Consider the following 22970-nt stretch of genomic DNA (forward strand, 5'->3'; position numbering starts at 1 on the left):
GTGGGCTCGGGCCTTGACATTCTATGTCGATAAACATTTTTGAGACACACACACGCGCGCGCACACACGCACACGTGGTCCCATGGGGCCAATGTGGTTACAGAGAAGTTGCCGTGTGGGTGGTAATGCCTGGTTGGATCAGGATTTAACAGGAAATGCTCCCAGCAAGGGTGGATGGCTGGGTGGGCCTCAGGGTGCCCATGTTCATTGCTAAATGCCAGCAGAGGGCTTTGCTTCTTGGGAAACGTCTGCAGAAGCAAATGTCTTTCTGGTTTTTCCCTGAGTGAAGCAGTGAAGAGGGTGTGTGGGGCGGCCTGGAGTTGGCTCCTCTGGACACAGGGGGAGGGACGATGCCTGGATCCTGACGGGCCGCTCACCCCTCACTTGGCACCAGTCTGGGCTCTTTCCCCAATACCTGCTTTCCCAGTGGCCTCTGTGTCACCGGCAGCTGTGAGCTTTGCCACAGAGGGAACTGCCCAGCACCAGGGGCTACAGCCAGGACCCCTGGGTAAGAGGCAAGTAAGCGGCCCAAGATGGGGCACTGGGCATGCTGCATGGACCTCACTGAGGTAAGATTTCATCAGAAGACAAAAGCGACATGTCCATCCCCCCAGCTGCAGGGGTTGCTGAGCGCACCATTCCCCCGGGCCTGGCTCCCCACCCCTGCAGCTGGGGCGCTGCTTTTTTTTTTTGAGATGGGGTTTTGCTCTGTCGCCCAGGCTAGAGTGCAGTGGTGCGATCTCGGCTCACTGCAACCTCTGCCTTCTGGGTTCAAGCGATTGTCCTGCCTCAGCCTTCCGAGTAGCTGGGGTTACAGGTGCCCACCACCACGTCCAGCTAATTTTTGTATTTTCAGTTGAGTCAGTGTTTCATCATGTTGGCCAGGCTGGTCTCAAACTCCTGACCTCAAGTGATCTGCCCGCTTTGGCCTCCCAAAGCCAAAACATTACAGGTGTGAGCCACCACACCTGGTCTGCAGCTGCCGTGGCTTCTGCCACTGCTAAGCTGCGCCCTCCACCTCCCCACTGCACCTGTGGACCCTGACTTCCTTCCAACCCACCCTCTGTGCTTCCACTGGCAAAGCAGAGCTGCTTCCTGTTGCTTGCAACACAGGACTTAAGGCATCCCCCGAGGAAGGGTCAGCCGTGCAGTGGGGGAGCTGGGCCTGCAGGCAACATGGCCTGGCTGTGAAACTCTAGGGATGGCGGGCAATAGAGGGAAGCTGCAATCAGGTGGACACACCAACAAGACTGGGGCCGTCACAGCTCCTCGTGAAGCCCCCTCCCTCTGCCTCCAAGCCCTGGGTAGACACTGCCTGTGCTGTTAACATGAACATAAACCCATCAACCTGAGTTGCCAACATTCACACGGGCAGATGCATCTGATGCCTGCCAGAAGGAGGCCAAAAGTTGAGTTTTCTTGGCCAGAATGGAAACAACGGGAGGGGAAGCCAGGGTGAGCTGGATCCTAGGCTGGAAAGACCCAGGGCATCCTCGGATGCCTAAGGCCAGGACTCCAAGGAAGGAAGACACATCTGTCTGTCCACAAGTCATGAGGAAGACCTGGGAGAACAGGGGCCTTTTCCTGGCCTGCAAGTTGAAAGATTTCTGTCTGGGCTGCACGTAGCAGCAGGGCCTCCAGTATTATCAACTCCATTGGTGGGAACCCCCAGACCCCAGAAGTCCCTGCTGCCGCAGCTTCTTCCTGCTCAGTAGTTCTCACCACTAGGGGTCAGCATTGGACAAGGAGACCTAGGAGAGGTCCAGGGATCCGGCCCCAGCCTGCCCTGGGGGCCTGGTCCTTAGTAAACCATCCTGCTGTGGTTACCACGTCCAGGGATCCGGGCCCAGTGCCAAGTGCTTCTCCTGCTTTATTTCTTGGAAATCCTCACAAGAGCCCTACAAAGCACAGTCAACTCTTGAACAACGTGGGTTTGAACTGCATGGGTGCATGGGTCCAATTATCGGCAGATTTTCTTCCACCTCCATCACCCCTGAGACAGCAAAGCTAATCCTTCCTCTCCCTCCTCCTCCTCCTCAGCCACTCAGCATGAAGACAATGAGGATGAAGACCTTGATGATGATCCTTTTCTTCCACTTAATGAATAGCAAATATATTTTCTCTTCCTTATGATTCTCTTTTTTTTTTTGAGACAGAGTCTTGCTCTGTTGCCCAGGCTGGAGTGCAGCGACTTGACCTTGGCTCACTGCAACCTCTGCCTCCCAGGTTCAAACGATTCTCCTGTCTCAGCCTCCCGAGTAAATGGGATTACAGGCACCCACTGCCACACCTGGCTACTTTTTGTAGTTTTAGTAGAGATGGGGTTTCACCATGTTAGCCAGGCTGGTCTCGAACTCCTGACCTGAAGTGATCCACCCTCCTCGGTCTCCCAAAGTGCTGGGATTATATGTCTGGCCTGATTCTCTTAATAACACTGTCTTTGCTCTAGCTTACTTTATTCAAAGAATACTGACATGGTTGGCTCTGGGTCCCCAGCCAAATCTCATCTCCAATTGTAATCCCCACGTGTCAAGGGAGGGACCAGGTGGAGGTAAGTGGATCATGGGGCTGGTTTCCCCCATGCTGTTCTTGTGATAGTGGTAGAATTCTAACGAGATCTGATGGCTCATAAACGTGTGGTAGTTCCTCCCATGCTCATTCTCCCTCCTGCCATTTTGTAAAGGTACCTGCTTCTCCTTTGCCTTCCGCCATGATTATGAGTTTCTGAGGCGTCCACAACCGTTCAGAATTGTGAGTCAATTAAACCTCTTTCCTTTATAAATTACCCAGTCTCAACTATTTCTTTATAGCAGTGCAGGAATGAACTAATACAAATACAGAAAACGAGACAGTTAACACACAAAAGATGTGCTCACTGACTGTTCTCAGTAAGGTTTCTGGTCAACAGTGGGCTATGAGCAGTTACGGTCTAGGGCAGTCGGAAGTTATACATGGATTTAGCTGCACAGGGGATCAGCAGCCCTAAGCCCTGTGTTGTTTAAGAGTCAACTCTATATGCCATTATCTCTGTTTTGAGTTGATGGATATGGAGTCCAGAGAGGTGAAGGCTCCTGCTCAGTCATACAGTTGGGAAGTACCTGGGGCTGGATTTGAACCCAGATCACATGGCTGTAACCACAGTATTAGCTGGCATCAGCTCTCTGCAGGACAACAAATCTTCTAAGAGCTACGTCCTCCCCCTGCCCCTACTCTTCAGGAGCTCCTCCCACATTCTCCTCCCGGCCTCTGTCACACTAAGCCCCTGGCTTCTGGAGGCCTTTCTAGCCACAAGCTCCCTGCAACTGCCCAGCCACCCTATGGGGAAGGTAGGGTGGGATTAAGACCCCAGTCCGGGTACGGTGGCTCACGCCTGTAATCTCAGCACTTTGGGAGGCTGAGGCAGGTGGATCATGAGGTCAGGAGTTTGAGACCCATCTGGCCAAGATGGTGAAACCCCATCTCTACTAAAAAATACAAAAATTAGCCAGGAGCAGTGGCGGGTACCTGTAATCCCAGCTACTTGGGAGGCTGAGGCAGGAGAATCGCTTGAACCCAGGAGACGGAGTTTACAGTGAACTGAGATCGTGCCGCTGCACTCTAGTCTGGGCGACAGAGCAAGATTCTGTCTCAAAAAAAAGACCCCACTCCCAGCGCAGTAACAAGTGAAAGGCACTGAAGCCCAGAACAGTTGAGTGAACAGCCCAAGGTCACACAGGAGCAGGCAGAACAGACCTCTAGGGCGCTCTCTCCCGACCCGGACCCTCTGTCCCCACACACAAAGGCTACGCATCTCCTGGGAACACAAAGTGTCTGGAAGGTTTGGGTTAGGAAAAAATTATTTGTTTCCTTAATGACCCAAGTAAGACATTTTTGCTGCACAGACATTTGAGAAGAGGCCAATAAACAAACAAATAAAAGTTGCTACCACTCTGAGAGAACGAATGTTAGTATTTCCATGTATTTCCCCCCAAATATTTTCCTAAGCAAATATGTATATTTTAAACAAAAATTTTTTCTCCTTTCCTTTTTTTTAAAAAATTTTTTTTGGAGGCCGGGCGCGGTGGCTCAAGCCTGTAATCCCAGCACTTTGGGAGGCCGAGACGGGCAGATCACGAGGTCAGGAGATCGAGACCATCCTGGCTAACACGGTGAAACCCCGTCTCTACTAAAAATACAAGAAAATTAGCCGGGCGAGGTGGCGGGCGCCCGTAGTCCCAGTTACTCAGGAGGCTGAGGCAGGAGAATGGCGTGAACCCAGGGGGGTGGAGCTTGCAGTGAGCCGAGATCGCGCTACTGCACTCCAGCCTGGGGCACAGAGCAAGACTCCGTCTCAAAAAAAAAAAAAAAAAAAAAAATTTTTTTTGGAGACAGGGTCTCACTGTCGCCCAGGCTGGGTGCAGTGGCTCACTGCAGCCTCCACCTCCTGGGCTCAGGCAATCCTTTTGCCTCAGCCACTGGAGTAGTTGGGACTATAGGCATGTACCATGCCTGGCTAATTTTTCTGAATTTTTTGGTAGAGAAGGAGTTTTGCCATGTTGCCCAGGCTGGTCTCAAGCTGCTGGGCTCAAAAACAATCTGCCCGCCTCGGCCTCCTGAACTGCTGGGATTACAGGCCTAAGCCATCGCACCTGGCCTTCTTTTTCCTAACAGTAGGTTGGGGTGTGTGGAAAAGTGAGTGTTTTCCCAGCATCTCCACATCCCCTGGGTCCAAGGCAGGTGGATAAAAGCCTGGCCCAGGCTCTGGGGTCATGGTCTTGGAGGGACACTGACGGTGCATTGTAGAAAGCCCCCTCCCACCGCGGGCCCCGCCCCTCTGCTTGTGTTCGGCTCTGCCCCACCCACCCCACCCTAGGTCTCCGAAGTGAGTCGATGCCAGACGTCCTGGCTCCCAGCATGGCACTGCTAGCAGATGCCAGGCCCACCTGGGTGGGGAGGGTTCTCACCATGGCCAGCTCGGCCTCCAGCTCCTTCATCCGGTTGTCCTTGAGGTCCAGCTGGGAGCGCAGTGCCGTGGCGTGGTCTGTGGCCTCCTTGGCTTGGCGCCGCAGCTCCCACTTCTCACGCTCCAGCAGGTCCTTCTCCTTGGCCAGCGCTTTGACCGCGTCCTCACTCTCCTGTGGGTGGGACAGGTAGAGAGCACAGTGGGTGTTACAGCCAGGCTCCTCCTGGCCCAGGGACGCCTAGAGGGGGCCTAACCCCTAGATGGAAAAAGAAGTGACCTGTGACCTGTGTCCAGGAGCTCTGGCTCTGTGGTGGGAAAGCCGTGGGCACGAACTCCAGCCCTGCCACAAACTAGCTGGAAGATTGGAACAGAGACAAACCCAGTAGATGCTGAGTAAATCCTTTTTGCGCTGCATGAATGAATAAGTGGGCAAATGACTGCTTTGGGTAAGTCATTCTACCTCATCAAGTCTGGGTCCCCCGTATGTAAAATGGGGCAGGAGTCAATCCTACTTGTTTCAAAGAATTCTAAAGGCCGAATGACTGCACGTGTGGGAAATACTTAACACAGTCTGACAGAAGTTAGGGTGCAATAGTTGTTCTGGGGTTTTGTTCTGTTTGGTAAATTGTGTTCATCACAGGGAAACAGGATCAACAGGAAGGAGGCACCAGCGACCCCAATGGTCTGGACTGCCACAAGGTCTGGCCACCACCCCACAGGGTCACAGCCTCTGAGAGAAATAGCTGCTGTGTCCTGAATGCAGCACAGTCCTCAGCCGCTTGCCCCGAGCCCCTCCCCAGGCTGGCCCTCCTGCATGAGCTGTTTTCTGTGATTGTCCAGGGAAGGGCCAGGCCCCGGCTGTGCCAGTCCCCAGAGCAGAGCCAGCAGGGAAGGGCCAGACAGCTGAATCGGGGCTGTGACCTCTGTTGGCCGGAGCAAAGTTTCAGAACAACAGACGTCCTTTTGAGAAGGACAGTCCCAGCAGGGAGCCCTACCCATCCACCCAGCCACCATCTTCCCATTCACCAAATTGAAAGCAAATCCAAGGTCTCCGTGTGGTCTGGGACCGCGGAGGGAGGCCACTATCCTGCCTTGTCTGACAAACCTGTCTCTGAAGGCCTCACTTCCAGATGGTGAAAGAGGGGGAGGCCTGTCTCTGAAAGCCTCACTTCCAGATGGTGAAAGAGGGGGAGGCCGAGGGAGAACTTGGCCTTTTCTCTGTGGCTGTCACAGAGCTGTAGCTATGGCCTTGGTTCTGGAGACAGAGGGAGAACCTGGGCCAAATCCTGGCTTTGCAATGACTGTTGTGAGTCATCCCTGCCTCAGTTTCCCCATCTGTAACCAGGGGATAACACCACACATGCTTTGGAGCATTTGGGTGGGTCTGCATGAGGGAATCCACCTGGAGCGTTCTGCATGGGACTGGGCTCCCGGCAGGCACCTGCTCGCTTCACTCAGATCGCTGCTTAATTGTCTCCTCCTCCGAGAAGCCTTCCCTGGTCACCCATGTAAGAAAGAAGCCCCAGGCCCTCTCTAACCTGTTTTCTTTATTTGAAGCTGATACTGGTCTGTTATTCTACCGATATTTGTGGATATTTGTCTGGCACAAACCAGACAAAAATCCCTGCACTCCTGGAGCTTACAGTGAAAACTTCTGCTACAGTGTAGAACTGACCACCGGGGTAAGGGCTGTCCCTGAGAACCCGCTGGTACACAAGAGGCTGCTTATAAAATGTCCCTGAATTAGGAGGAAGCCCCACTAGGACCCTCAGGATTATTTTTGTCTCATTGCAGTCACTGATTCACACTACTACTCATGAACAGACCAAGGGCTCTAGGCCGGGTGGGAAGGCCTTGTAGGTGCTTTCAAGTTTTGGACTCCCACCTCCTTGGGGTCACATTCCGCGGTAGCAGGAAAGCTGGGCTCAGCAGCAATTGTCATGGAATGTTCTGTACTGTGCTAAGGGTTTTAGGTGCATTATTTAAACCTCACAACCACCCCTCAGGCAGGGACTACGATTATCCCTATTTCACAGATGAGCAAATTGAGGCCCAGAGAGGTAAAACAACTCCGCCAGCCCATAGACAGTGTGGTAGGGGCCTCAATCCCTGCTGGTAGCTGAGGCAGGAAAGGAACTGAAAGGAGACCCCTGAGAAGTCTGGAACTGGAAGGGGGTTGGAGGTGGCGGGAATTGACAGGGGTGGGATTTGGCCAAACCTCGTGGGGCCTTGGATGACAGGCCTGGGAGCTGAGGTTCTGTGGGGCTGCCAGCACTCAGGGATCACATGGACATAAGAGGGGAGTGTGGCCGAGGCAGGCAGATCACCTGAGGTCGGGAGTTCGAGACCAGCCTGACCAACATGGAGAACCCTCGTCTCTGCTACAAATATAAAATTAGTGGGGAGTGGTGGCACATGCCTGTAATTCCAGCTACTTGGAAGGCTGAGGCAGAAGAATTGCTTGAACCTGGGAGGCAGAGGTTGCGGTGAGCCGAGATTGCACCATTGCACTCCAGCCTGGGCAACAAGAGCAAAACTCCGTCTCAAAAAAAAAAAAAAAAAAAGGGTGTGGAATAGGGAGGGGAGAGGAGGGGGCTTCAGGGGTTTATAGGTCTGGCTGGGGGCTGGGCGCAGTGGCTCACGTCTGTAATCCCAGCACTTTGGGAGTCTGAGGAAGGTGGATCACTTGAGGTCAGGAGCTTGAGACCAGCCTGGCCAACATGGTGAAACCCCATCTCTACTAAAAAAGTACAAAAATTAGCCAGGTGTGGTGGTGCACACCTGTAATCCCAGCTACTCCAGAGGCCAAGGCACAAGAATCGCTTGAACTCAGGAAGTGGAGGTTGCAGTGAGCGGAGATCATTCCACTGCACTCTAGCCTGGGCAACAGAGAGAAACTCCGTTTCAAAAAAAAAAAAAAAGGCTGGCTGGGGAGGTGACAGTAGTGGGATGAAAATGGCCTGTTTTAATGTGGCCTCTACACCCGGAATCACCCTGTGTCCAGCCCTCAGCCTGGCTGCCTGGCCTACTGCGTGAACTTCCTCAGCTGGGTTTATGGAGAGTCCTCCAGTCGCCCTTCAATCTGCAGTCATGTGACAGGGAAAGTGCATTTGGCACAGCTTTCGGAGATGTTGCAATTTTGCCACATTCTGTTTCTTGTTTGTTTTTGTTTCCTTTTCTCAAATTTTTTTGAGATGGAGTCTCGCTCTGTCACCCAAGCTGGAGTGTAGTGGTGCGATCTCGGCTCACTGCAACCTCTGCATCTGGGCTCCAAGCAATTATCCTGCTTCAGCCTCCCGAGTAGCTGGGACTACAGGTGCACACCATCACATCTGAATAATTTTTGTATTTTTAGTAGAGGCAGGCTTTCGTCATGTTGGCCAGGCTGGTGTTGGACTCCTGACCTCAGGTGATCTGTCTGACTCAGCCTCTCTAAGTGCTAGGATTACAGGCGTGAGCCACCATGCCCGGTCATCGGCCACATTCTGGACAGGCCAAGACCCCTCCTTTCTCAGCAGCCTTGTTCCTCCTGTGCCGTTCCCCTACCCCCAGTAGCTCAGGGCCTGGGGTCCTTCCTGTTGCCTGCTCCCGTGGAGTCCTGCAGGGGTCTCATGGAGAAATTGGGTAGGCCATGGCAGACTGAGTGGGCACAGCCAAGTGGGCCAGGGAACCTGAGGGTTCCAGTCATCCTGTTCCAGGAGGACATTTATTTTGCACACAAAATGCAAATCATTTTTGATAACCAGCTGCAAGATCTTGGAAGAGGTGAAATACAACCAGGACTTGTGGTTTCAGTTTTGCCAAACTGGCTCTAAACATGTGTCCTTGGGTCAGTCACTTGACCCCTGTGGACCTCAGCCTTCCCACCTGTAAAATGGGGCTGGACCCAACAATGACTAAAATAATGTTTGAATGTTGCTATTCCACCGATCTGCCGGACCTACAGGAGCGACTCTCTCTACTTCTAATATTAACATCTTAGTATTAAAGTATTAATTTTTAATAAATGAGTGTTTTCCAAGTTTCATTTTTCTAAATGAACCTGAAGGGCATGATGAAGCCGATCAATAAAAGTGGCACTGGCTGCTCAGCTGTGGCCACAGGGAGCTGACCCTGGCAGCCACAGCCACGGGGCTTCTGTTCAGTAGTGTCAACCCCACCCCAGCTGCCGGTCAGACTTGGGGGATGCCCCTAGTCACCTACGACTTAAAACATGACACGGTGCTCTCCATGGGAATTTTATTGCCAAATCTGAGCTGGATGTAACACTTCGAGATGGATATATTAATTACCCTGATCTGATAACTATACATCCCATGGATCCAAACATCATTATGTACCCCATGAAAATGTACCATTTTTGCCCAAACAATTTTAAAAAACAAATTTGACATATCATTAAAAGACACAGAGAAGCACTGGTATGAAATGCTAGGCTGGTCACTGAAATAGCCAGCGCTCTACCCACAGCTCATGGGGACAGCTGTGACCTCCTCTCTGTGGTCGGCCTTGGGTTGTTGAAAATGGCATATAGTGGGAATCATTCCTTTGTTCCTCTGAACACGTACTGAGTGGTATGGGGAGGGTAGCCTGGGCAAGGCCCGGTCCTATGAGCTCTGGGGCCGGGACTCTGGGATTAGACCTCCTGGGTTTGCACCCTTCCTCTACCCTTTCCATAATGATGTGGCCCTGGGCCTGAGACTTTACCTCAGTCTTAGTTTTCACGTGTTAAATGGGGGGAATAGGGACAATCACTCCTCAAAGGATTGCTATTAAAGTAGCAAATGTGAAGAGATGAGGGCAGTGTGTGTGCACAGTAGGTGCACAATAAACATCTGCTACTGGTAATATCACATACATGTCTGTATACAGTAGGCGCACAATAAACATCTGTTGGTAATAGCACATTCATGTCTGTATACAGTAGGTGCACAATAGATGCCTGTTACTTGTCATGTTCATGCCTGCATACAGCAGGTGCAAAATAAACATCTGCTGTTAGTAATATCATGTTCATGCCTTAAACAGTAGCTGCACAATAAAACATCTGCTATTGGTAATACCATGTTGATGCCTGTATACAGTAGGTGCACAATAAACATCGGATATTGGTAATATCACATTCATGCCTGTATACGGTAGGTGCACAACAGACGTCTGCTATTGGTAATACCATGTTCATGCCTGTATACATTAGATGCACAATAAACATCTGCTATCGGTAATACCATGTTCATGCCTGTATACGGTAGGTACACAACAAACGTTTGGTATTGGTAATACCATGTTCATGCCTGTATACAGTAGGTGCACAATAAACATCTGCTATCGGTAATACCATGTTCATGCCTGTATACAGCAGGTGCACAACAAACGTTTGGTATTGGTAATACCATGTTCATGCCTGTATACAGTAGGTGCACAATAAACATCTGCTATTGGTAATACCATGTTCATGCCTGTATACAGCAGGTGCACAACAAACGTTTGGTATTGGTAATACCATGTTCATGCCTGTATACAGTAGGTGCACAATAAACATCTGCTATCGGTAATACCATGTTCATGCCTGTATACAGCAGGTGCACAACAAACGTTTGGTATTGGTAATACCATGTTCATGCCTGTATACAGTAGGTGCACAATAAACATTTGCTATAGGTAATACTATGTTCATGCCAGCTCCTGCTGAGGTGGCTTCTGAAGGCAGCCGTCACCACAATCCTTGCCAGGACGATTACCTGGTAACAGTGCCATCTTTTGGATCCTCTTGGACTCTGCTCAGCACCCTCTTGCTTTTTTTTCTTTCTTTCTTTCTTTTGTTTTTTTGAGATAGGGCTCATTCTGTTGCCCAGGCTAGGGTGCAGTGGCACAATCTTGGCTCCCTGCCACCTCAACGTCCCTGGCTCAAGCAATCCTCCTGCTTCAGCCTCCCAAGTAGCTGGGACTACAGGCGTGTGCCACCCTGCCCAGCTAATTTTTAAAATTTTTTTGTAGAGATGGAGGTCTCACTCTGTTGTCCAGGCTCGTCTGGAGCTCCTGGGCTCAAGTGATCCTCCCACCTTGGCCTCTCAGAGTGTTGGGATTACAGGCGTGAGCCACCGTAACTGGCTGCTTTTCTAAATCCTGATTTGTCCTCCTTCAGGGCATGCGTTCTCAGGGAGCTCCTTCTTCTAGCTCCTGATTCCTGGGTCCTCTGAGACCCTCTGTCCCTCCCAGAAGGTCTTGTCTGGGTTCCTTTCTGCACAGGTCTTGCCTCTCCAACCTTTTCCCAGAAAGCAGGCCTACGACTGGTGTCTGTGTGGGACCAGCCACAGCTCCACTCCTGCCCACCTGGGGCCTTCATTTCCTTCTCTGGGTTTGCCAATGAGACCAACACCAGGGAGTGGCAGGTGAGGGGACAGCAGAGGGGCTTCGAAATCCACTGTGGAAATTTCATGATCAAATGGCTGACTCCAAATCCACGAAGGCAATAATGATAATAATGATAACGACAATAACAGTAGCAGGCATATGCCCCTACTTCCCCTTGCTTTTCATGCCCTGGGAACCTTAGCGCTGACAGCACTGGGCTGTGAGTAGTTGCAATCTTTATCCTGCTTTGCAGATGTGAAGGCTGAGACCAGGGAGAGTCATCTGTTTGCCCGAGCCACCCCCTAGCGAGTGCAGAGGTGAGATTCTAACCTAGCTGTCTGCTCTTAATCCCTGTGCAACCCTGGTCCCAGGAGGAGGAAGCTGGTGGTTGGGGGGACAAGTACAAGGGTCCCTGCCCTGGGGCCAGCACATCACTGAAGGCTGTGGGCTGGTTCTCTGGCCCCACTGCATCCCATTCCCAATAAACAAGAGGTAACTAGGTTTCTGTGCTCCTGGGCATGGGGCTGCTCAGGCAGAGGCTCTCCCTGCCTTGCCCACTGAAAAAAGACCAAGCTCCTTGGGCTGAGGATGGAGAACTGAGAGAGGTGGACACAGAAGGGGAGGCAGGGAGCAGAGGCGAACAGAAGATGCTGTGCTGAGTGCCAGGGGGTGATGGGGTTGGGAGAAGAGGCGCACAGCACAGGGGGAAGGCACGCAGGCTCTGCACCCAGGCCCTGTAAGCCCCTGCCCTGCCATCACCGGCTGCATGACTGTGGATCTCCCCTCTCTGTGTCTGTCGGCTCATCTGTGAAATGGGAGGATAACCATATGCCCCCCAGTGTCCGTGTGGGTGTTAAATGAATGGACACACATGGGGCTCTGAGAACTCTGCCTGCAAGCCCTTGAAGTACACGCTGTAACTCCCACAGCACGCGCCTGTGAGCATACACGTGTACCTGCATCATCAGACGGGAGAGCGGGGTCCCCTACCCCTCCCTCTGCATGGAGGTCACTCTGAGCCCCTGGCCTCTGACTCTCTGCTGGTGGCCAAAGGCAATGCTGCTGAGAGAGCCTCGCCCTAAGGAGCAGACCCCACAGTCTGAGAAAGCAGCCTCTGCGGGCTCCCCTGCCTCCCCCCTCTGCCTCGCTTCTGGGTCGTCCCCTTCCTGCCAAACTGTTTGCCTGTGGCAGGCATGGGGAGGCTCAGTTCATCTAACATGAAGGGGAGCCAGGCCGAGCAGGCAGGGCAGGGGGAGCTGGGCAGGCAGGGCAGGGGAAGGCTGGGCCAAGTAGGCAGGGCAGGGGGAGCCGGGTGGGGCAGGCTGGGCAGGGGGAGCTGGGCGGGCAGGGCAGGGCTGGGCCAAGCAGGCAGGGCAGGGGGAGTAGGGTGGAGCAGGCCAGGCAGGGGGAGCTGGGCGGGCAGGACAGGGGAGGGCTGGGCTGAGTAGGTAGGGCAGGGGGAGCCGGGTGGAGCAGGCCAGGCAGGGGGAGCTGGGCAGGCAGGGCAGGGGAGGGCAGGGCAGGGGAGGGCTGGGGCGAGTAGGCAGGGCAGGGGGAGCTTGGTGGAGCAGGCCGGGCAGCGCAGGGGAGGGCAGGGCCGACCAGGCAGGGTGGCGGGGGTGGGTGGGACAGGTAGGCAGGATGGGGGAGCCGGGTCCTGCGCTCAAGTTGGGCATTGAGGGCAGCTAGAAGACCCAGATCCCCGTCAGGGCTGTGGTGGCCTGGCCCAGAGAACTCTTGGGGCTCCTTTCATCATAGAAAGGAAGTGATGTGCGTGCCCGGGAGGTGACAGTGAGCAATCACTGGTGAAGACCAAAGTGGGTGGTGGGGGCCAAGCATCTAGATTCCAATCCAGCCTGGAACACTCTGGTCTCTTAACTCTGCTCAGAGGCAGCATCTGGGAAGGGCTCATTCCCCTGGCCTGCTGCTTCCCACTGTTCAGAAAAGGAGCCTCAGGCTGAACACCCTGTGACAAGGGCTGTGACCAAGGTGCCTCCGCAGGGCAGAAAACAGAGGCCGGAGGTGCATTCAGCTCGAGGCTGGAGTACAGTGGCGCAACCTCCACCTCCTGGGTTCCAGTGATTCCGTGCCTCGGCCTCCTGAATAGCCGGGACTATAGGCATGCACCACAATGTCCAGTTAATTTTTGTATTTTTAGTAGAGATGGGCTTTTGGCCAGGCTGGTCTCGAATTCTTGTCCTCAAGCATTCCACCCACCTGGGTCTCCCAAAGTGCTGGGATTATAGGCGTGAGCCACCGTGCCTGGCCAGGGGACTGACTCTTTTTAAAGTTTTGCTGTCCTCTTTGGCATGTCATACCACAGATACCAGAGAGATACATGGTGAAACAAATTCCTCAGTTATCTGACCCATAAACTCCTATTCACCCCACAGAGCCCAGTGCATATGTCACTTCCTCCGTGAAGCCTTCCAAGACTCCCTCCCTATAGGCAGAACTTTCTGCTGTCTCACTGGGGCTCCCCAGCTCTCTCTTCACACTTTTTTTACGGTGTTAGTAAATGTTAGCTATGCGTCTTATTGATGATGCTTCCTACGTGCCAGGCACCAGGCTGAGTGCTCGGCATTCATCATCTCATTGAATCCTTACTGTAGCTTTGAAAGGTCCACCACAATCACCATTCTGCAGAGACGAAACTGAGGCTCTGAGAGGTCAAGGGAGATGCACAAGGGCACACACATGAGGAGCCGGGATCTGAACCCTCTGGACTCCTGAGTTCATGCTGTCCTGTTTGCCCAGGAGACATGGAGATCCCCCTCCGGGGGCTGAGCTGGTTTTATCTCGGTGCCTAGGCCTGGCTGGACACATCAAAGGCCTCCCTATCTGTGTTTGGGGATTCGAGAGGCAGACCCTGTGAAGGTGGCCAGCCAGCAGGGGAGGTGGGAGCTGGTGTGTCAGGAGGGGAGGGGAGGGGAGGGGAGGGCAGGGCAGGACAGGGCAGGGCGGCGGCTGACCTTGCGGTGCTGCTCATAGTTTCGGATGAAGTCCCGGAGCTGCTCCTCGCGGCTCTCCAGTGTGGCATACAGCTGCTGCATCTGGCTCACCAGGTCCGTCTTCTCACCCTTTAAGCGCTTCCGGTCAGCTTTCATGGCTGGGGATAAAGGAGAGAGTTAGTTCCCAAGACCCCAGCTGTCCCCTCCAGATGCCTGAGTGCTGAGAAGTGGCATCACCACTGTCACCTTTGTAACAGGTGAGAAAACAGGGCTCAGAAAGACGAAGTGTCCCTCCCATGCGCCCCTGCCACTTGGTGACATTCCCAGGATTCCAAGCCAGGCTCACCTGTGTCGAGAGCCCCGATTCTCCTATCTCAGCTGTGTCGATCTGACCAGGGAGCAAGTCCTTGTTGAAACTGCTTTCCCAGCCCTAAGCTGGCTGAGTGTTCAATAACAAAGAACTGAGTCCTGGTGGGCTCCAGAGGCCCATGGTTCAGGAAACGGACAGGGCCTCAGTTCCCTGTCAAAAGGAACCCCAGGGCCACCCTGAGCCCACTGGAACCACTCAGTCCAGCCCAACAGCCCCTCCTGCCTCATTTCTTCCGTGGGGAGAAGTATTACGTTAGAAACACACACCAAGACATGTACCAAAAGTGTAGAGCAACAAAAGCAAATACAGATAAATCAGACTTAAAATTAAAAACGTTTGTGTCTCAAAGGATATCATAGTAAAGGACAACCCATAGAATGGGAGAAAATATTTGCAAATCCTATATCTGATAAGGGGCTTCTATCTGAAATATACAAGTCTATCTTGCAATTCAATAATAAAAAGACCAGGAAACCATTTAAAAAACGGGCAGGTCAGGTGCAGTGGCTCATGCCTGTAATCCCAGCACTTTGGAAGGCCGAGGCGGGTAGATAACTTGAGATAAGGAGCTCAAGACCAGCCTGGCCAACATGGTGAAACCCCCTCTCTACTAAAAATACCAAAAATTAGCTGGACATGGTGGTGTGTGCCTGTAATCCCAGTTATTCAGGAGGCTGAGGCAGGAGAACTGCTTGAACCTAGGAGGTAGAGGTTGCAGTGAGCTGAGATTGCACCACTGCACTCCAGCCTGGATGATAGAGCAAGACTCTATCACAAACAAACAAACAAACAAACAAAATGGGCAAAGGATCTGAACAGACACTTCTCCAAGAAATGGCCAATAGGCACATGAAAAAACTCAATATCAACTGTCATCAGGAAAATGCAAATCAAAACCACAATGAAATACCACTTCACACTCACTAGAATAGCTAAAAATAGAACACAGACAATAGCAAGGGTTGGCGGGATATGGAGAAACTGGAATCCTCATGCACTGCTGGCGGGAATGTGAAATGGTGCAGCTGCTTTTGGAAAAGTCTGATAGCTCCCCCAAAGATTAAACATCAACTTACCATACGACCCTGCGATTCTACTTCTAGGCGTACATCCAAGAGCTATGAAAACATATGTCTACACGAAAACTTATATGCAAATGTTTATAGCATTATTCATCAGAGCCAAAAAGGTGAAAATAACTCAAAAGTCCACCAATGGATAACTAAATAAGCAAAATGAGATATATCCACACAATGGAATATTACTTAATAATAAATAAAAACAAGGAGGGCCATTGCTCAGTATCCATGAGGATTGGTTCCTAGACTCCCTGTGGACACCAAAATCCACAGATGCTCAAGTCCTTTATATAAAATGGCATAGTATTTGCACACAACCTACACAATCCCCCCATATACTTTAAATTATCTCTAGATCACTTACAATACCTAGTAAAATACAAATGCCATATGAATAGTTGTTACACTGTATTGTTTTGGGAATAATGACATGAAAAAAATCTGTACATGTTCAGTATAGATACAACCATTCATTTTCTTTTCCTGAGTTTTTTTTTTTTTCTTTTCCTTTTTTTTTTTAGATGGAGTCTTGCTCTGTCACCCAGGCTGGGATACAGTGCTGTGATCTCGGCTCACTGCAATTTCCGCCTCCTGGGTTCAAGTGATTCTCCTGCCTCAGCCTCCCGAATAGCTGGGATTACAGGTGCCCACCACCACGCCAGGCAAATTTCTGTAATTTTGGTAGAGATGGGGTTTTATCATATTGGCCAGGCTGGTCTCGAACTCCTGACCTCAAGTCATCTGCCTGCCTCAGCTTCCCAAGAGTACAGGCATGAGCCACAGTGCCTGGTCCCTGAGTATTTCTGATCCACGGTTCATTGAATCCATAGATGTGAAACCTATGGATAAAGACGCCAACTGTACTGATATCTGCAACAACATGGATGAACCTTGAATACATGCTAAGTGAAAAAGGCCCACTAAAGGCCATATATTTGTGATTCAGTTTATATGAAATGTCCACAATGGGGAAATCTATAGAGACAGAAAGGAGGTAAGTGTCTGCCTCGGGCCAGGTGTGGGGGTGGATCAGGGATGGAGGGGTGGTAGCTAAGAGTATGGGATTTTTTTTTTTTGAGGTGATAAAAATGTTCTCACATTGGTTGTTGGGATGCATATATAACTCTGTGAACATACTAAAAACCACTGAATTGGACACCTAAAATGGATCAACTGTATGGTATGTCAATTACAGGTCGATAAAGCTGTTAAAAGAGCAAAACAAAATAAGGCTGGGCGCCTTGGCTCCTGCTCGCAATCCCAGCACCTTGGGATCCATCAGGAGGATCGCTCGAGCCCAGGAGTTTGAGACTAGCCTGGGCAACATGGTGAGACCTCATCCTTACAAAAAGTAATAATTAAAAAAAAATAAGCTGATTGTGGTGGTGCATGCCTGTGGTCCCAGCTACTTGGGAGGCTGGGAGGCTGAGGTGGGAGGATTGCTTGAGCACAGGAGGTCGAGGCTGCAGTGAGTCATGTACATGCCACTGCACCCCAGCCTGGGTAACAAGAGCAAGATCCAGTCTCTAAAACCAAACCAAAGCAAACCAACAAAACAAAACAAAACAAAACAAAACACACCCTGAGTAGCCACCTGCAAGCAGCATGATGTCCGCCCCCTCCAGACTCTCTTTCCCTACAGCGCTGGCTCCTTGGTGCATGGAACAGACTCAGGGCAGCCTCTGACTATAAGGGTGGGCTCCACGGCTTTTGCCCAGACCCCGAGCACTCTGTCCTTCTCCTGGAGAGAATACCAAGGAGGGGTTTCTGAGGCTAACCCCTCTCCACAGGCTCTTTGTGTCTGGAATTGTGGAGGTGGTGGTGGGGGTTGGGGAGGCAAAGCAACTCTTTGGCTCTGGAAAATTCCAGCCTGATAAGGCCAGAGTGGTTAGGTTATTTGTTTAAAATCACACAGCCATGTCTGACCCCAAAGTCGACATTCGACCCTATGTTCTGCCGCTTCCACAGTGAAGCTCCCAAAACCTGGAGGGTCCCCAGCCCCAAGGCTAGCTGAGGGCAGAATACGGGATGGCGATGACTGTGCCATCCCATCTTGTCCTGAACGTCCAATCCTGCAAACTCAGCCTGTGTACATGAGAGACCTGGGCACACGAGGTATGGCCTAAGGACTGAGGACTCTGAGCTCCTGGTCCAGTGTCCAACGTAAGCTCCCCAGGTGGGAGGCTGGTCAGCTGGGCCATGTCACCATGTGCAGAGTCAGGGGGAGGAGGTCCACGCAGCGGGGACACCAGGTCTCAGGCAGCTCTTTCAATTCCAGCTTTGAGCTTCCAGGCTCCCGTAGCTGGGTCCGTCCTCTCCCAGCTGGTTTGGCTGAGCAGCAGCTTAGGTCACCAGGGCTGGAATTCCAGGCCTGCTGGGCCGGAACCTTAAAGGGCCAGGACGGTGGAGTCCATGGAGAGAGGACTCTTCTGTTTTACTACTGCCAGGCAGGGGGTGGGCCCTGCAGGCCTCAGGCAGTGGGTGGGAGGCCCTGGCACAGCTAGGCTAGTTTTGTGCCCTGCCCCATCACATGGTGTGACCACATTGCTGGTGAATCTCACATTAAGAAAACCCAACATCTACAGATGTATGACCGGGCGCAGTGGCTCAGGCCTGTAATCCCAGCACTTTGAGAGGCGAGCGGAACACTAGAGATCAGGAGTTCGAGACCAGCCTGGCCAACATGTGAAACCCCGCCTCTACTAAAAATACAAAAATTAGCCGGGCGTGGTGGCATGAGGCTGTAGTCTCAGTTGCTCCAGAGGCTGAGGCACAAGAATCGCTTGAACCCTGGAGGTGGAGGTTGCAGTGAGCTGAGATTGCACCACTGTACTCCCACCTGGGAGACAGAGTGAGACTCTGTCTCAAAAAATAAAGTAAGACATACAAATCAAAATAAAAATAAAGATGCAACGCGGTCAGAAGGCTCCTTAAGGAAGAGCCGGGCCCTGCTGTCGCTGATGAATGGGAAATTTCCATTTGCACATGCGCACGGGATCCTGGCCGCCCTCCTAGGAGAAGCAGGTGCATGGGTGAGTATTTTCATCATCCCATCTCACAGAGGGGGAAACAAAGACCACAAGGCCGGTTAATGGCACAGCTGGGGTTGAACGGGTGCCTGACTCAGTTTCCGGCTGGTTTCATGCTGGCGGGCTGGAGAGTAGCGGGGGAGCACTGCCGAGCTTGGGGAGTGGCTCCTGGAGGGCAGGGGCGCTGACCCCAGCCATGCTATCACTGTGGCTTCCTGGGAGCCTCACTGGGCCCTCCCGCCCCAGTGGAAAGAGGCTGCTACTGAGCAGGTCGCATGGACTCCCTGGGGGATTTACACCACCGCACTCTGGTTGGCAGGGAAATCATGCCTCTGCCTTCTGGTTGGAAATAAACGCCCCCCCCGCCCCAGCCCCCTAGGCTCTGCACTGCCTCCTACATTTATCATCTCCATGAGAACCAAACTCCAGACTCTGCTCTTGGCAGTTGGAGACCCTGAGAGGGGACCCCCCAGGCCCCCCACATGGCATTCCCGGGCCTTTCCTCTCACAAATGGCCTTTGAGAGGGTGAAGTGCAGCCTCTGGCGGCCTCTCTGGGTCTCCCTGCTGCTCCATCCGTGTTATCATTTATCCGGCAGTCCAGGGGGTGTGTGTACGTGTGCCTGGCTCTGCGTGTGCAACATGTGGGCCACCTCCATGGTGGGGCGGAGGCTATGCCTCCTGCATCTAACCTGGGGCTCTCTGAGAGCAAGAGCAGGGCCTGTGCCTTTAGATTATTCACTCCTACCTAAGAGAGGACCTGCAGCTCTTCCCAAACTGTTCAATTAAGCACCTACTATATGCCAGGCTTGCTGCTGTGAAGACAGGGGTGAGCCAGACATGGTTCCTACCTTGTGGGAGGCTCACGCTCTCACAGAGGAGACGAACTCACACCTATGGCTGGCACTGGCACCATCCACCCTCCACCTCACCATGATGCTCCAATTCTGTTTGGCGGGGAATGTGCACACCTAAAACATTCAATTTCGCAAGCTCCCCTGCAGCTGCAAGCGGGACGTGTCACACTTCTGGCAGTTAAGATGCATACAGATACCCACTGGGAAATCTAGTTTTCTTTATAAGCCCTTTTTTGAGCACAAGGATGGAAGATATGAGCTAAGAATGGGGAGGAGAAAGAAAAACAGAAGGGACCAGGGTCCCTGATGGTATCACCCAGCCAGGATGCCTTACAGCAGGAGAATAACAAACCCCAGTGTTTTGGGGTTTATTGTTACATGCAGCCCAGCACATTCCTAACAGACACACCAGGGCAGGCCATGAGATGTGCTGCCACCCTCTCCCATGAAGCTTCACTTCATGGTTCCTTTCCACGGGCGCTCCTCGCTCTGCCCAACTCTGGGCTGGACTCTGCCAGGCTAAAGCCCAAGACAACACAAAAACTGAATCCTTAGGAATGAATGCCAGGTAAAGAACAACTAAAAATAACACAAAGATGCCACAAGTTGTGTCGTGTACACAAGGAGGCGACATCCAGTTTGCACATGGCAGGTGCCGCAACTCTACACAAACAATGAGGCCAGTGCGATGGGCCCCCAAGAAATAATTTAAAATCTACACACAGCTATGAAAATGATGCAATGGAACTCTTCCTGTTTGTTTGTTTGTTTTTTTGAGATGGAGTCTCACCTTGTCTCCCAGGCTGGAGTGCAGTGGTGTGAACTTGGCTCACTGCAAGCTCCGCCTCTTGGGTTCACGCCATTCTCCTGCCTCAGCCTCCCCAGTAGCTGGGACCACACCCGGCTAATTTTTTTGTATTTTTAGTAGAGATGGGGGTTTCACCGTGTTAGCCAGGATGATCTCGATCTCCTGACCTCGTGATCTGCCCGCTGTGGCCTCCCAAAGTGCTGGGATTACAGGCGTAAGCCACCGCACCTGGTTGGAACTCTTCCTTTCCTCTTCATAGCTCTGCTTTTTTCTCTCTTTCAAAACCCATTCTGATGTTCCCCAAATGCTCCTAACGCAAGATGAGCTGCCAGCCTGCAAGGCATGGCTGTGTTTCTCTGGGACTGGCCTCCTGACTCAGCCCCTAGCTCTCCAGTGCTCTGTGCGACCTCCCAATCATCTGGCTTCACCCATGCGGATCCTATTCCAGCAGCCAAGCCACTGGAACCACTGCCATGGTGACTGGTGATGTCATGCCCATCAGGCCCTGCAGGATCATGGAATGAGACGAGCCCGCTCCTGGGAATGTGGGGACTCTGAGGGTGGGAGGGAGGGTGTGTGGGGAGGGACCTATTTTTCCAACTCAGAGGTGGCCACATGCATGCCTGAGACTAGGGTGTAACCAGGGGCCCAGCTGTGGCCCCACGATGGTGGCACGTCTCTGGGCTGGGCCCTGCCAGGCAAAAGACCGAGAAAACACGAAAGCTGAGTCTTTAGGAATGAATGCCCAGTGGAGAACAACTAAAAACGACACAAAGGAGCCTCTGGGCTCTGTCATGTACACAAAGAGGTGACATTCAGTTTGTCCTCAAGCTCCCACCACAGACCTTTCTTCCTTCTCTGGCTTTGGATGCCACAGCCCCTAACCCAGATGTGGACATGGAGGAGCGACTCCATCTCAAACTAAACAAACCACCACTGTGGGCCCAATCCTGGATGTCCCAAGGTCAGGAGCCCTTGTAAAAATTTCCAGCCTGGGTGTACCCTGGACAAACGTGGGCTGAGATGAGGAGGGAGGAATAGGTTCACGTCAGACGATCCCAGCTGCTGCCAGCAGGGGCCCCCCCTTTCTTTTCCATGCAATGTTCCTGACTCGTGGAACCTTCAGGAACTACATTCTGCGAAATGAGGGGGGGGCAGGTTAGGGCCAGAAAGCCTGGCAAACCAATCTGTGGGACTCGAACCTCTGATAAACTCCCATCAGAATGTGAGGCTCTTGGAGTTCTTCCAGCTCAGCTTCCCTTCTCAGATGGGGAAACTGAGGCCCAGAGAAGGAGCAAGAATGCCCAATGCACAGTCAGCTGAGGTCTCCCAACTCTTAGGCCAAGGCAGCTGAGTTAGAAGCACTGGCTTGGGGCCGGGCGCAGTGGCTCACACCTGTAATCTTAGCACTTTGGGAGGCCGAGGCGGGCGGATCACGAGGTCAGGAGATCGAGACTATCCTAGTTACCATGGTGAAACCCCATCTCTACTAAAAATACAAAAAATTAGCCGGGCGTGATGGCGGGCGCCTGTAGTCCCAGCTACTCATGAGGCTGAGGCTGGAGAATGGCGTGAACCCGGGAGGCAGAGCTTGCAGTGAGCCAAGATTGCTCCACTGCACTCCAACCTGGGTGAGAGAGCGAGACTCCATCTCAAAAAAAAAAAAGTACTGGCTTGGGAATCTGCCTAAGTTTGATTAAGCCTCAGTTTCCTCATCTGTAGATGGCAGCTGACAGGCCACCCTTAATATTGTGTGGCATTGGTTCCAGGAGCTCCCCCAAATACCAAAATCCACAGACACTCAAGTCTCCGATAAAACATAGTATTTGCAAATTATGTACACACATCCTCCCGTGTACTGTAAATCATCTCTAAATTACCTATAATACTTTATACGATGTAGATGCTACGTAAGTAGTTGTTACACTGTGTTGTTTAGAGAAGAATGACAAGAAAAACGTCTTGCGCATATTCAGTACAGGCACAAAGATCCATTTTTTTTTCCAAATTATTTTCGATCTGTGGTTGGTTGAATTCATGGATGTGGAACCCATAGATCCAGAGGACTGATGACTGTATAATCATTTCTGCCCCATAGGGACAAGCTGTCTGGTCTTGAATGACCGTGAGGTGCTGACCTTGAGCATTTTTGGAGACGAGAACCTCAGAAAGACACAGCTTCAGAGTTGGGGGCGGGGGCCCCAGGTTCTGGTGCTGCTTTTTTCCCTCCCTCTAAGCCTCAGTTTTCCCTCAGCATAATGAGGGTGCTGGATTCTGTGAGTTTCCTTTTAGCTTCTGAAATCCCAAGAGACCTCACCTTTGTCACTTGCTCCTTAGTAGCTGGGGGTCTGAGACCCCACACGCTTGAGCTTCCCTATCCCCAGCTGTTAAGCTGTGCATGATCGTCTCTACCTGGCAAGGCTCTATGTGACAGGTCCCAGGACAGACCTCGGCTGCATACAGCAGGTGCTCAGTAAGTGTTAGCCTCTCTTCCTGTCTTCTGGCTTCCCATGGCTCCCAGGCCTGAGCTCAGGCTCTAGGAGGTCCCAGAAAATACAAGCTGACTTGAGCAATAGGCAGGT

The 22970-nt window shown here is 52.1% G+C and overlaps 1 protein-coding gene across 7 annotated transcripts in view; it reads right to left on the minus strand.

The window, feature by feature from the left end:
- Positions 1-22970, minus strand: part of LOC105473204 (kazrin, periplakin interacting protein) — a 1227585-nt gene that overhangs the window by 68817 nt on the left and 1135798 nt on the right. For all 7 annotated transcript variants that reach the window (XM_011726865.3, XM_071100389.1, XM_011726867.3 and 4 more), the window contains 2 exons: positions 14269-14405; positions 4944-5114 (listed from right to left, as the gene is read on the minus strand). In XM_011726865.3, coding sequence (XP_011725167.2) covers positions 4944-5114; positions 14269-14405 — 308 coding nt within the window. The remainder of the gene's footprint in view (positions 1-4943; positions 5115-14268; positions 14406-22970) is intronic.

The sequence above is a fragment of the Macaca nemestrina genome, chromosome 1, assembly GCF_043159975.1.
Source record: "Macaca nemestrina isolate mMacNem1 chromosome 1, mMacNem.hap1, whole genome shotgun sequence".
NCBI classification, from domain to species: Eukaryota; Metazoa; Chordata; class Mammalia; order Primates; family Cercopithecidae; genus Macaca; species Macaca nemestrina.